This window comes from Mya arenaria, chromosome 8, assembly GCF_026914265.1.
Source record: "Mya arenaria isolate MELC-2E11 chromosome 8, ASM2691426v1".
Classification (NCBI taxonomy): domain Eukaryota; kingdom Metazoa; phylum Mollusca; class Bivalvia; order Myida; family Myidae; genus Mya; species Mya arenaria.
The window spans coordinates 29,853,625-29,867,040 of record NC_069129.1 but is presented as its reverse complement, the minus strand read 5'-3'; the positions used below and the strand labels follow the sequence as shown (position 1 = coordinate 29,867,040).

At 37.4% G+C, this 13,416-nt stretch overlaps 1 protein-coding gene across 14 annotated transcripts in view; it reads left to right on the top strand.

Moving 5' to 3' along the window:
* The window catches only part of LOC128243117 (PH domain leucine-rich repeat-containing protein phosphatase 2-like), a 60,286-nt gene extending 53,078 nt beyond the window's left edge, over window positions 1-7,208 (top strand). For all 14 annotated transcript variants that reach the window (XM_052960673.1, XM_052960670.1, XM_052960664.1 and 11 more), the window contains 2 exons: window positions 1,224-1,452; window positions 3,446-7,208. In XM_052960673.1, coding sequence (XP_052816633.1) covers window positions 1,224-1,452; window positions 3,446-5,845 — 2,629 coding nt within the window. In that variant the 3' untranslated portion in view covers window positions 5,846-7,208. The remainder of the gene's footprint in view (window positions 1-1,223; window positions 1,453-3,445) is intronic.
* The last annotated feature ends 6,208 nt before the right edge of the window (window positions 7,209-13,416 follow it).

Below are 13,416 nucleotides of genomic sequence, written 5' to 3'. Positions count from 1 at the left end.
CCTCTCCAGTCCATAATAATTACAAATTTTATGTCCATCTTTTTTTTTTCTCAGCTACGACCACACAATAGGGAAGACGAGCGCTTTTTCAAAAAAGAAATCTCTAGTTTATTTTATTTCCCTTTGAAAGCTTTATTTAGAATCTTTTAGGCCAATATAAATTAAATGCTAGATTTTCATCCATTTTATTTTTTAAATGGGTGCAGAGGGTGACTTTTACTTTTTCTTAAATGACTGTTTCACCATTGAATATGTGTTCATGCTCTTTCTTATTGCATATACATGTGTTTCTCGACAAACCACGATCACAATCAAAACAATTCTCTTTTTTTACATGTGAATGTTATACATTGACACCATATAGGTATGAATTACTCGCCATTACCGGACATTACTGTAGCCCAATTTAACATTTTTATTTGAGTCAATAAAATATAAGGGGGAATAGGTGGCGGGCGGGGATGAAAATCTAGCAATTAATTCATAGTCACATTCATTTCATACTAAATAAAGTCCCTTATAGTTACATTGTCCAGTTGCTACGTGCTAAAAAGCAACAATGACTGAAAATTGAAAACAAAAATATATATTGTGTTCAGCTAGTTAGATAAATTGGCAAACAAATGTGCTCAAAACTTAAAGGGACTAGACACCAGATGATTCAACTGCAATAAAAATTTTTTGTCAAAAACATCACATTGAATCATAATCACTGATTGTGATCTCATTGCTCATGACACATGTATCTTTGGAAGTTTTTGCATATTTTTCCAAAATTGAAAAATTTACTGGGTTTGTCTACCACGTAAATCCTAGTTAATTCAAAAATAGCATTGGTATTTGTATCTGTACTTAACTGTTCTAATCACGTGACTTTCACATGCTAAATATACACTTATAAACTGGGAAACAATTACTAGAGTATGTGCTTTTTTTAAAATGAGTAATCTCAGCTGAGTCAGGGACAAATATTATTTCAAGCATGTAAAATGATGTATTATGATATCGATCTCACAATAGCTCATATTGACAATTCTAGTCTTGTTTTGAGGAAATACTGTACATATTTGCCGATTTTGGAACCATCTGGAGTCAATAGTCCCTTTAATACACAACATACATGAGATAATGGGGCCTAATAAACCATGTCTAAAACATACACTTATGGTGATCTAATATTATTCAATCAAGATTTTACTTATTTGTCTGCTATTCTGTTGCAGGAAACTCAAACTAACTGGTCAGAAAATAGGAGCTGCTGCAGCAGTTTGCCATATCCAACGGCCCAGCAGCGACAGGGGACACTACACGCTGAACATTGCCAATGTTGGTGACATTGAAGTGGTCCTCTGTCGCAGAGGGGAGGCGATGGTCATGAGCAAGCTTTTTACTGTGGATTCGAATAAGAAAGAGATGGAGAGGATTGCAAAATCTGGGGGAATTGTAACAGAGGTGAGTTGATTGGTTTTGTTGTGTAAATTTATTTAATGGGGCTTGCTCATGCTTTTGTAAAATGCACTTTTTGTTTATACAAAATCATGTGTGGCAAATCATTATGAGTGTTAAAACTAAAACACTGACAGCTGGAACTCTTCAGCATATGTTGAAATATGGTCAAATATTGTCTTTGAAGTCAACTATTTTGAATAGCATTAGTAACACTTTTCAACAAAAGGCTTCAAGGTTGAGTTATCCTTATGTTTGTGTGTGAGTTCTTTTGGGCGTGTGGTTTTGTTGTCAGTTTTCTAATTTTTAACTGTACAGGGGTGGGTGCCGTCTCCACTTATACCTATACTTAAAATGTATTTTTTCTGCAATTTTGGTATCTAAAAGTAAAATATGTATAATATAAAGGTTTTCAGATGCATTAATGGAAACAAAAATTAGTGCCAAAACATGAGGGAGTCTCTTTAAATCCTTGGCAGTTTTCTATCTATCATTGTCACCAATGAAAGGTCTCAAGTAAACTGAGATCCTTGCTCTGGACTGTTTTCAATATCTTCAGTATCTGTTTTATTGGGTTCTGTCTAATCAATAACAGAGTTATAGCATTGAAAAGTTGTAATGCAATCAATTAATTGTTGATCATTACTTGAAAAAAAGATAAGATTGGTTTGAAAATATTTAATTTCTGATACCTATGCCAAGTCATATAGAAAAATGGGATTGGCTTTTAAAAGAAGATAAATAATGTTTGAAAGTCTTTTCTAAGTGAAAATATAGGTTGGTTATGGTAAAAACAAACTTGGAAAACAATCACTTTGAAAAGTTACATTAAAACTTGCACTTACAAAAGCAATTCACAATCAAACTGGGTGTGAGTGATCGAGGGTGTGAGTGATTGCTGCCCTAGATCAACTGCAAAGAGATGAGTAATTTTATCAGGACATCTTATAGTTTTACTTCTGGAGTATGAGAGGGCAGACCAGTCGTATCTCTTGAGTCATTGAAGAGTTATTGCCCTTTAATAGTTATTACTTAAAATCGGTCTTGTCTGATCACAACTTTATAAGTCTTTGTCAGAATTCACCCAATTTGGTCAGAATGTGTATTGGATTAATATCTTAGACAAGTTTCTTAACCAGCCATACTGCCAGAGTCACTCTTTTAGTACTGCCAGAGTCACTCTTTTAGTAATTGTCCTTAGTGATATAAGTACCTAAAATCTGCCTTGTCCCATCAATTACTCTCAAAGTCTTAATCCAATCATCACAAAATTTGGTCAGACAGTTCTTGGATATATGAATTACACTTACTAAATATTAAACCTTGAAAATGATTTTTTTAAACATTTTAAATTTTGGTCCTTCAAACGATGTTTGCATTGTTGCCGGCACTTAAATTAGGATGGGCATATTTTGTGACAGCTGGTGCTCTAGTTTATTGACCAATTTGTGTCATCTAGGTAAAACACTTACTTAAACATAAGTTTGATCTTATATTTTATGTGTGATATAAATTTCATTTATTTCATGCTCTGTTAAATATACCATTTTTTACCAGGGTTTTTTAGCATAAAAGTAATAAAAGATAATAGTTGTCACAAAAATGCTCAGTTACGATCTAAATCAAACATATGTAACATTATGACAAATTTTCCCCTGTTTGAGTAAATTTCTTTTGTTGAATATATCAATAAATCAATTGTTACATACATTTGTATTCATTTCACAATTGGTAAAAATATTACTGCTTATGATAAAGCAATGTTCTAAAAAAAACTTGCCAAAATTGAATATACATTGTATATATTTATTTGAGATGCATAAATGAAAAAAAAACAATTTCATATCTAATTTTCAAAGTTGAATATTTTTTATCAAGTATATTTAAAACTGAAAAAATTAATGTATCATTTTAAAATTTCCAGGTAAGCGTCACTTAGAAATTGCATTAAAAGAAACAACTTAATTTAAAGAAAATCCATTTCTATTCTACATTTCAGGACAACAAGATTAATGGAGTGACCCAAAACACCAGACTTCTTGGATCTAGCTATTTGTTCCCATTTGTTGTCCCTGAGCCCCACATTACCAAGACAACCCTTCAGCCAGACGACCAGCTTCTCATCATAGCCAACCAAGGCCTTTGGAAATGCATGAGCTACCAAGAAACTGTCGATGAAATCATTGATATCCCTGACCCAGTTTTAGCAGCTAAGAAACTGCAGGACTTGGCGCAAGGATACAGGTCTCAAGAAAATATTGGTGTTCTTGTGGTGAGATTCATGTTATCTCCTGCAGAGAAAGGAAAAATGAGAGAAATGTTGCAAACTCAGTTTGAAAATGAACAGCAACTGTTGGCGGAATTACGAGTGAGAGATATTGAAAGAGAAGAAATGAGAAAGCGAGCTGAGCTAGAAGAAATGACTGAAATGGTACCAATGGAAATTGTGAAGTTAAAAGGAGCTAAAAAGAGAAAGCAAGTTGGTATGATGTTCAATGGTGTTGAAAGTGGCTTTCATGATACGGATGAAATTGATAGAATGATTGTACAGCCTTTACCGAATGACATTAATGGAGACCCAACAACAAACTGGGAACTTCTGCTTCAAAAAAGACTTACTGAAGAAGTGAAAGACAAAGAACTCATTCATGCTATGAGAGTTAATGACTATGACCCTTACTTTCCTTCACTTGAATCTGACGAAAATTGGTCAACAACTACAAAATTAAAAGGCCAAGTTAAGGAAAGGACAGTAACCTTACCCCCACCAGATGACCATGGTAGGTTTGTGAATGGTCCTCCGCCACCAACACATTTGCAAAGACGACAAATCATTCCAGAAGAAGCGCAAATATCAACAGAGTCGCTGGAATTCAGAAGAGAGTTGAAACATCCCCTAAATGTTGACAGGGACGCTATTTTATTCCACAATATGCAATTAGACAGACACAAGAATATGAACATGAGTTCAAGAAGCATAGATTCCATACAGTCTGATCCATCACATGTTTCAAACAAACAAATGTTGTCTAAAGAGAAGAAATCCTCTTCACACAGTATAGAAGTTCTGCTTCATGGCCCCACCGCTGAACATACAAGACAAATTTCATTTGGTGGCTCACATAAATTCCAGAAAGATGGAGTTGTTAATGCTGAAAAAGACACTGATTCTTGTCCAACTGATATGAATGAGAAATTTAGACTTCAAGAGCAAAAAGGTTTCATTCAAAGGGAATCAGAGAAATCAGATGGTAAAGGCAAACGAAAAATAGAAATGGAAGAAGCCGAAAAAGGAACCGACACAATAAGGAAAGGTATTGTTAATGCTGACGATGATGATAACTCTGGCATGGACAATTTAACTGATGATTTTGATCACCTAGATATTGATTATGAAACAAAAGGGCCAGCCGATGTCAGCAGACAGATTACCTCTAAAGAATCAATTGCGAAAAACAGGGGTGATATGGAGATAATGATAACAGGTGAAAATTTTAGTGCAAATAACATGAACAAATTAGATTTCAATAAAAATGTTTCACTGGAAGAATTTTCTGAAAAACGTCTAAGATCAAGCACTGGAGATATATCAGAAAGGATGGCAAATCCAAATTCTGAGGAGGTCACAGAATTATATGCGACAGTGAAAAAGACAAGTGAACAAAAGAAGCATGCTAAAGAAAACAACAATCAGAAAGATGAACATGTCCATGCAACGGAACATGCAGATCATAATTACTCATTGAGTGGACGGGCATCACCTCCACTCCATCACTGGGCTGACAACAAAAATCTCTCAAGACGTTCAGGAGAAAGGGTGAAAGTGAATGTAGGTCACTCACCATCCCTTACTCCTAAAACAATTCCGAACAAGGACCAAAGTCATAGTAATATGACAAGAGAAAGTGTGACCACTTCTGAGCAACAGAATGCTACCAGAGAGAATGAGATAATTCCAAAGCCACATACTGTTGAAAAGACGGTGATAAAAACACACGGTGCTACTCATTACTCTGACAAAAGTGTAATCGGTCATAAAGGTGCCGAGCTTATACAACGGACAGGGCATTCGACAACTGCTGTTTTAAAGGATAAGCCAACAGTACATGAAGGTCATCGAAGAGCGCCTGCACCACCAATACCACCGAGGGTGCCTTTGAAATCCACGATAAATGGTCAAAACGGTCATAATGGTCACACACAAACTGCCCTGCAGTCAGATATCAATTCCAATTCCATTAAAAGCCTTGATGACCTGATTGCATACAACAGGATGCAACAGAAAATGAGCTACAAGGTGACTCCTAAAGCAGCTCCAACCCCTCCACAAAAAGTGCCTGAAACTACTATTGTTACAAAAACTGCAAGTCAGAGGAGTATTGTTATCACATACTTGTAAAAACACTGACGTTACATGGTCTGATGGTTGTAGATGTTTTGGTTGACATCTTCAGCCCCACAGTTTTCTAAAGATAGCAAGAGGCGAGACATTGTCCTACACGTTATGGACATGTAGTTTTGATGTTCAAACACCTGTGCCATATCTTGAATCTTAATACCGTTTAACATTTTTATAACAAACTTTGGTACTTTGGTTCTGCCATTAGGCATATAAAAAGTCCCATAACTCTTGCTAATCTATTTTTGAGTAATGCCTCTTTGACCAACAAACGAATGTTGTCATCCACTTCTGTTTCTTTTGTCCTTTTGGAGACATGTGTAAATAGTTCATATTGAAAGATTATCATGGTGTTTTTGGTCACTATCAATCAAATCATGGTAATTTTGCATTCTTTCTTTTTTATGTAACATATGCTAGTATGAACATTTTGAAGTTTTAATTACTATGATATCTGAACATCCTTGAATTATGATTGCGTCTTAACTTGACTGTTTTTATCATCAAAGACAATTATATATGTGTAAGTACAGTTTTATTGAACCCGGTCTTGTTCTTAACACATGTTGTGCATTTGGATTGTTGCTTTTAGAAATATAATGAGTTTTATGATACACACAAACTCCTATGTGTACATTTATACCCAAATTTTTACAAAAACTCATTTGTGCTGTATGCTTTATTAAAGATAAACTTTATTACTGATATTAAGAGGAGCGTGTTTTAACATTCAACGAAGAAAGAAGTCTACTATGCGGGCATAGTGGTTTTCAGTCTTACAACATCCGAAGCGCTTTCAACACATTGGACGCTCGAACGAGCGCTGCGATTGTTAACATTTTAGTAACTGATCGTGTTTGATCAACATGGCAACCATGTATTCATATTTTAACATATTCACAAGTAATAAAAACATGCAAAAGTGCCCATTACTGATTGTAACTTATATTCAGCAATTGAATTCTTTTAAACTGAATGATATTTAGCACTAAGTATATTGAACTGAATGATATTTAGCACACATAATATTGAAGTGAATATTTTGCACACATGAATTGAGTGATATTTAGAACTGATGATATTCATTCATTTTTAATCATTATCAAGCATGCAATCAACTTAACCTTAGCTGATTATTTTACGTGTATGTCATTTTAATATGTATATTGTTGCAATTTATCTTTCGTTTGAATGGCTTAATTTTAATCATTTTCTTTTTTACAATATGTGCATGTATATGTATTAAAATGCATGTGAACTTATTTCATGATGATTATATTTTATAAACTATATATTGTTATTCAGAAAATGACGTGCAATACAACACAAAGCCAATATATATTATAATAAAATGTGATGTTTGTTTCGTTGTTTGTGTATTTAAAATTGTATAAACAGTTAATCCGAAATTGTGGGAACCCAACACATTATTTCGGAATAGCGATATTGCGGATTAACAATTTTCAGAAAATGACTGCGTTCGCGAATTATAGATGACGTGAAATACTGAGTCGTGAAGATCGCAATGTCGGTTACACGCTGCCAATACGATACACTCGGATTGAGGGATCTTTCGTATACATAAAATACTTGTACATGTAAACATTTTTAATGAAATGTTGTTATACTTTTGATGGTCTTTTACGTCCGTAACTAGAAATGGATTAACAAACACAATGGAAACTATAAGGACATGCTCAGTTCACACAACATTTAACAAAGAATTGGTTTAAAGGTACCGTTGTACTAGTCAAAAGAGAAGAAGATTGACACTTGACGATTGACATACATCACAAAACACACTACACATGCAAAGATGAATTAAGCAAAATATTTGTAGTACGGATTTTAACCAGAGAGCGAAAGTGGTGTTTACTAGGGGATAATCCAATTTAAGGTGGTTCTACGCTCTTTTATGATCAATATATACATTGTATTATAAACCTTCTATTAAATCTTCTTTCTTGAAAGGAAAAAAAGCGTATTAGGAATTGATTTGCACGTACAAATTACACACTTTAGAACACCAAATATTTATTTATTAATTAGTAAAGGAATATACAATGGATTTGCAGATTACAAACAGTGTGCCTTGTACAATCATTACGAATAAATATATTACCAACGGTATGAGGCAACTCAATATAAGTGCTTTTATTAAACACTATGATAGAAATAACACTGGTTGACTGACATAACGTATTACATGTTTCACAAATAAAGCTAACTTTGTCATGTTTTTAACATTTGTGCGAGTTAACAGTCCCTTGTATTTAATAGTTTTCGCTCTACTGTCATAAAAGGTTTGAAACTATTTTCTTCTTACATTTGAAAAGGATAAGCAGACTAGTAAGTGGAGGTCTTCATCACCATCGAGTATAGCACCTTCTTAGGGACAAAATAATTTTTGGATCGACTTATTACCATGTTTCTGTACTGTTCTCGCGCAATATGTGTTGCAACATTTTGTGAACGCACAAGTGTTTGTAAATGATGCAGCTGAACTCCATGTATCTTCTGTCAAAGTATTAATTTTCTTGGTCTTGGAATCGTCAACCTTGTTACCTTGTAAAACAACTTTTAAACATTTCTAACACATGTCAATATGCATAAATAACGGGAGACAATGCTTATTACTCTGGCTTGAGTATCTACCTTGATCTTCCCCTCCTGAAAAAGAAGGTGATCATTTACATTAGTAGTAGCGCTCTTATTAAATGGTAGTTCGAAAATATGGTGTAAAATCGTAATTATTAAGAAGGGCGGAGCGATACAGCGAGCGAGTCGTCAGTCATTTAGATTTTATATGATATATTTTAACTTAATTAGATCACCATAAGGGGAACCAATGAATGACTTCAAGTCTGTTAAGTTGTAAAACTGCATTTGTAAACAATAAAGCGTGGTACTTGTAACACATAAGGCTGATTTCTTAGCTGGAAATAAAGCTTATGATCTTTAATGTACAGGGATTTTATTTTTGCTACAATATTTTAATATCTTGTATGCTGTTGAAAAACGGTTATTAGCATTATATAACATAAGGTGTTCCTATAATGTCATTTTAATTTCGTTCATATAAGTAAAACATAAGTGTGGGGTTAATGCTGGCTGCCACCATTTGTTAGTGCGAGACCTACAAGGCCAACAGATCCTTCAAAGAAAAGCATGCTCGTACCTGTAGGGGTCCACTGGTTTAATATATATATATATATAATGTATTCTCAATTCACACGGAGACCAGGATATGCCGATTTGCATAATTATAGTCAAGTACATCAACGTACTACGAACGCACTTCCGCCAACAGCGGAACTTTACAGTAAAGGGTTTGTTTATTATAGTGTCACCCCTCTCAGTTAAGGTCCAGCCCGTTGGACTTATGAGACACCTACATTCGTGAACATCTTTACCCCGATTCCTTATCCCAAATGCCAGGCGCCTGGCAGGAAGGCAATCGGTACCCCTCGATTTAACTAGCTGCTGGGTCGGCAACCGGCCTTGTCAGAACAAGCCCCTTGTGAGACTCGAACCTTCGACCTCCTGCTCCGTAGGCGGACGCCTTAACCACAAGGCAGCGGAGACAGTTTTTTTTCATTAGGTAGATATTTTTCCTCATGATTCTACCAAGAGCATACATTAAGAGGTAAAGTTTATGGTAAAAAAAATCATATTCTTTAAATTAAGTTTTTGAAAAGTTAAGTTTAATAGTTTAAGCAGTAGTTATGTCGTTATGCTCTTTTGAATATGCCCATCTTTACGTGATCTATGATTTGTGAGCATACCAATTATATTCGGCCAAATTTATGTACTTTTCCGATTTTGCTGCCAACAGAAGTAACCTTGTGTCCGAGTAACATTTCACATTCAAAAGCGGTCAACATTTTGTCTGCGTAGATTAGCGCAAAAAAAGACCGAAAGGAGGAAAAAATATTGTATAATAAAACGTAAGGATTACATACAACAAAAATAGGAAATCATAGAAAAAACAAGACTAGTACGATTCTGCCATACCGTGCAGTTCTATGATCACTAATATACTGTATAGTATATACAACAGACAAACTAACATAAGGCCTAAACAAATAAATTGTTTGGTTAGGGTAACATCCTTTTCAAAAATAGGTAGGGTAGGTAGGTTTTTTTTATAAGGCTTATACAAACGGTAGGGCCGGCGCCTATTCCGTAGGTAGGGTCGGGCTACCAGAACCAAATGTATTTTTGTGTAGGCCTAATCACACGATTAATAGCTTAAAAGTTAAAATTGAATAACAAGCACAAAATCTATTAACGTTTATAGAAAAAAATAACGTGTATAGACTAATTGTTCCCAACGATATTTTTGAACGGGGTCGCCATCCAGGAAGTCTTGAAGTGTACTCAAACGTTGGTAGATTCCCAGGAGTATATAAATGTCGGGCATAAAACAAGGTACTAGTATACTTCGTGGGTTTTTCATAGAATGGCGAAGTCCGTATACGCCATACACATTGAAGTTTGACAACGAAAGTGCTTTTTAGAATGTGGAGGAAATCTTGAAAATGCACTGAAGCAGGTCACGAACAGACTCTTCAATTCTTTGAAGTGTAGCATTGAAAACGAAATACACATAACAATTCAAAGCAAAATGAAGCATTTTTAAACTGAAAAATGTTTTACCTTTTATAGCTTTTAATGCACTATACTTTTTATGGAGGATATAACTTATACTATGTTTTATTTAATTTACATTCACTGGAAGCATTTTTATTAGCAACACCAGTCTAGCAGCAACAAACAGTTTTGTGAGGGAACGTTGGGTGTTCTGTTGTCTTGCATTATAAATTTCTCTTGTGTTTAACTTCACATAAATTAATATGGAGCCAATAACAATGATAATAAACGGAGCAAAAGTTTCACAAAACATCATTAACAGTTATGCACCAGTCAATTGTTACCACGGCCCCTACAGATCCGGGGAATAGCGGGGTCTTTGTATTTCGATCCAGCCAAGCCCGGGTAAAACCCCCGCCCGGCGGGGACGAACTGATGGTAAAATCCCCGCCAAATGCCCCCGCACCCCAGGGACCCTACTTTAGGCACATTCTCCGCTATATTTGGCGCGAATACAAAACCACCGCATTCACCCGGCACTGCGGTGCCACCGGGAAGGTAAAAACACGGCCCATTTCCCCGGCTATCCCCGGTATACCCCCGGACCTTGGGGTGTGGTTACAATTGACTGGTGCATTATGAAAACAAAGGTTTTCCTTTAGACTTTAAACGATTCCAATAGACATAGAAGAAGCTCCCTCCCACGCTGATGATGGCAACTGTACACATCGCAATGACTCCAACTTTGATGGTAAAGAGACGCTTGACTTTGAACGGTTACATCACACACAGAGACCGTTTGACGGTGAGTATCACAAACACCCAGTTACAAAAATATAAATATACGTGGCGCGCCAGAAGCCACTATGACTATGTACCATACAAAGTTCCTTCCTAAAACATTGCAGATCTAAATGCATATATTGTCGTAAGGATTACACCAGACTCTGCCAAACATCAAGGAAAGGCAGGAGTTGTTTTTGCACGACTTTGATAGCCCCTCGGAGTTTTACACAATTGACACTTACATGGTTACGTCAATAGGCTGTCTGTTCTAGTAATTGACACTCACACGGCTCCGCTCATTGACCGTCTGCCCTAACAATGGACACTCACATGGTTCCGCCAATAGGCTGTCGGTTCTAGCAATTGAGACTGCCATGGTTCCGCCAATTGGCCGTCTGTTCAAGCAATTGACACTCACTTGGTTCCGCCCATTGGCCGTCTGTCCTAGCAATGGACACTCCCATGGTTCCGCCAATAGGCCTTCTGTCCTAGCAATTGACACTCCCATGGTTACGTCTAAAGGCCCTCTGTCCTAGCAATGAACACTCTCATGGTTTCGCCAAAAGGCCGTCTGTCCTAGCAATGAACACTTCCCTGATTTTGCCAGTAGGTTGTCTGTTTTAGCAATGGACACTCCCATGGTTCCGCCAATTGGCCGTCTGTTCTAGTAATTGACACTCACATGGTTACGTCAATAGGCTGTCTGTTCTCGTAATTGACGCTCACACGGTTCCGGTCATTGTCCGTCTGCCCAAACAATGGACACTCACATGGTTCCACCAATAGGCTGTCGGTTCTAGCAATTGAGACTGCCATGGTTCCGCCAACTGGCCGTCTGTTATAGCAATTGACACTCACTTGGTTCCGCCCATTGGCCGTCTGTCCTTGCAATTGACACTCCCATGGTTCCGCCAATTGGCCGTCCGTTCTAGCAATTGACTTTCCCATGGTAAAGCCAATTGGCCGTCTGTACTTTAAATTGACAATCCCATTGTTTAGCCAACTGATTGTCTGTCCTAGCAATGAACACTCCCAAGATTTTGCCAATAGGTTGTCTGTTCTAGCAATTGACACTCCTATGGTTTCGCTAATAGGCCGTCTGTCTTAGCAATTGACACTCCCATGGTTACACCAAAAGGCCGTTTGACCTAGCACTGAACAGTCCCATGGTTGCACCAATTGGCCGTCTGTCCTAGCAATGAACACTCCCATGATTTTGCCAGTAAGTTGTATGATTTAGCAATGGACACCCCCATGATGTCGCCAATTGGCCTCTGTTCTAGTAACTGACACTCACATGGTTACGTCAATAGGCTAGCTGTTCTAGTAATTTACACTCATACGTTTCCGCTCATTGGCAGTCTGTCCTAATAATGGACACTCCCATGGTTTCGCCAATAGGCTGTCGGTTTTAGCAATTGAGACTCCCATGGTTCCGCCCATTAGCCGTCTGTCCTAGCAATTGACACTCCCATGGTTCCACCAATTGGCCGTCTGTTCTAGCAAGCAATTGACTCTCCCATGGTTCCGCCAATTGGCCGTCTGTACTTGAAATTGACAATCCCATTTTATTGTCAACATATTGTCTGTCCTAGCAATGAACACTCCCATGATTTTGACAATACGTTGTCTGTTCTAGCAATTGACAATACCATGGTTCCGCCAATTGGTTGTCTGTCCTGTCCTAGCAATGGACACTCCCATGGTTCCGCCAATTGGTCGTCTGTCCTGTCCTAGCAATTTACACTCCCATGGTTCCGCCAATTGGCCTTCTGTTCTAGCAATGGACACTCCCATGGTTTCGCCAATAGGCTGTCTGTTCTAGTAATTGACACACTTATGGTTCCGCCAATTGGGCGTCTGTCCTAGCAATGGACACTCCCATGGCTCCGCCAACTGGTCGTCTGTCCTAGCAATGGACACTCCCATGGTTCCGCCATTTTGCCGATTTAGCAATGAACACTTCCATGGTTCCGCCAATTGGCCGTCTGTTATAGCAATGGATATTCCCATGGTTCCGCCAATTGGCCGTCTGTCCTAGCAATTGACACTCCCATGGTTCCGCCAATTGGCCGTCTGTCCTAGCAATGGACACTCTCCCATGGTTCCGCCAATTGGCTGTCTGTCCTAGCAATTGACACTCCCATGGTTCCGCCAATTGGCCGTCTGTTCTAGCAATGGACACTCTCCCA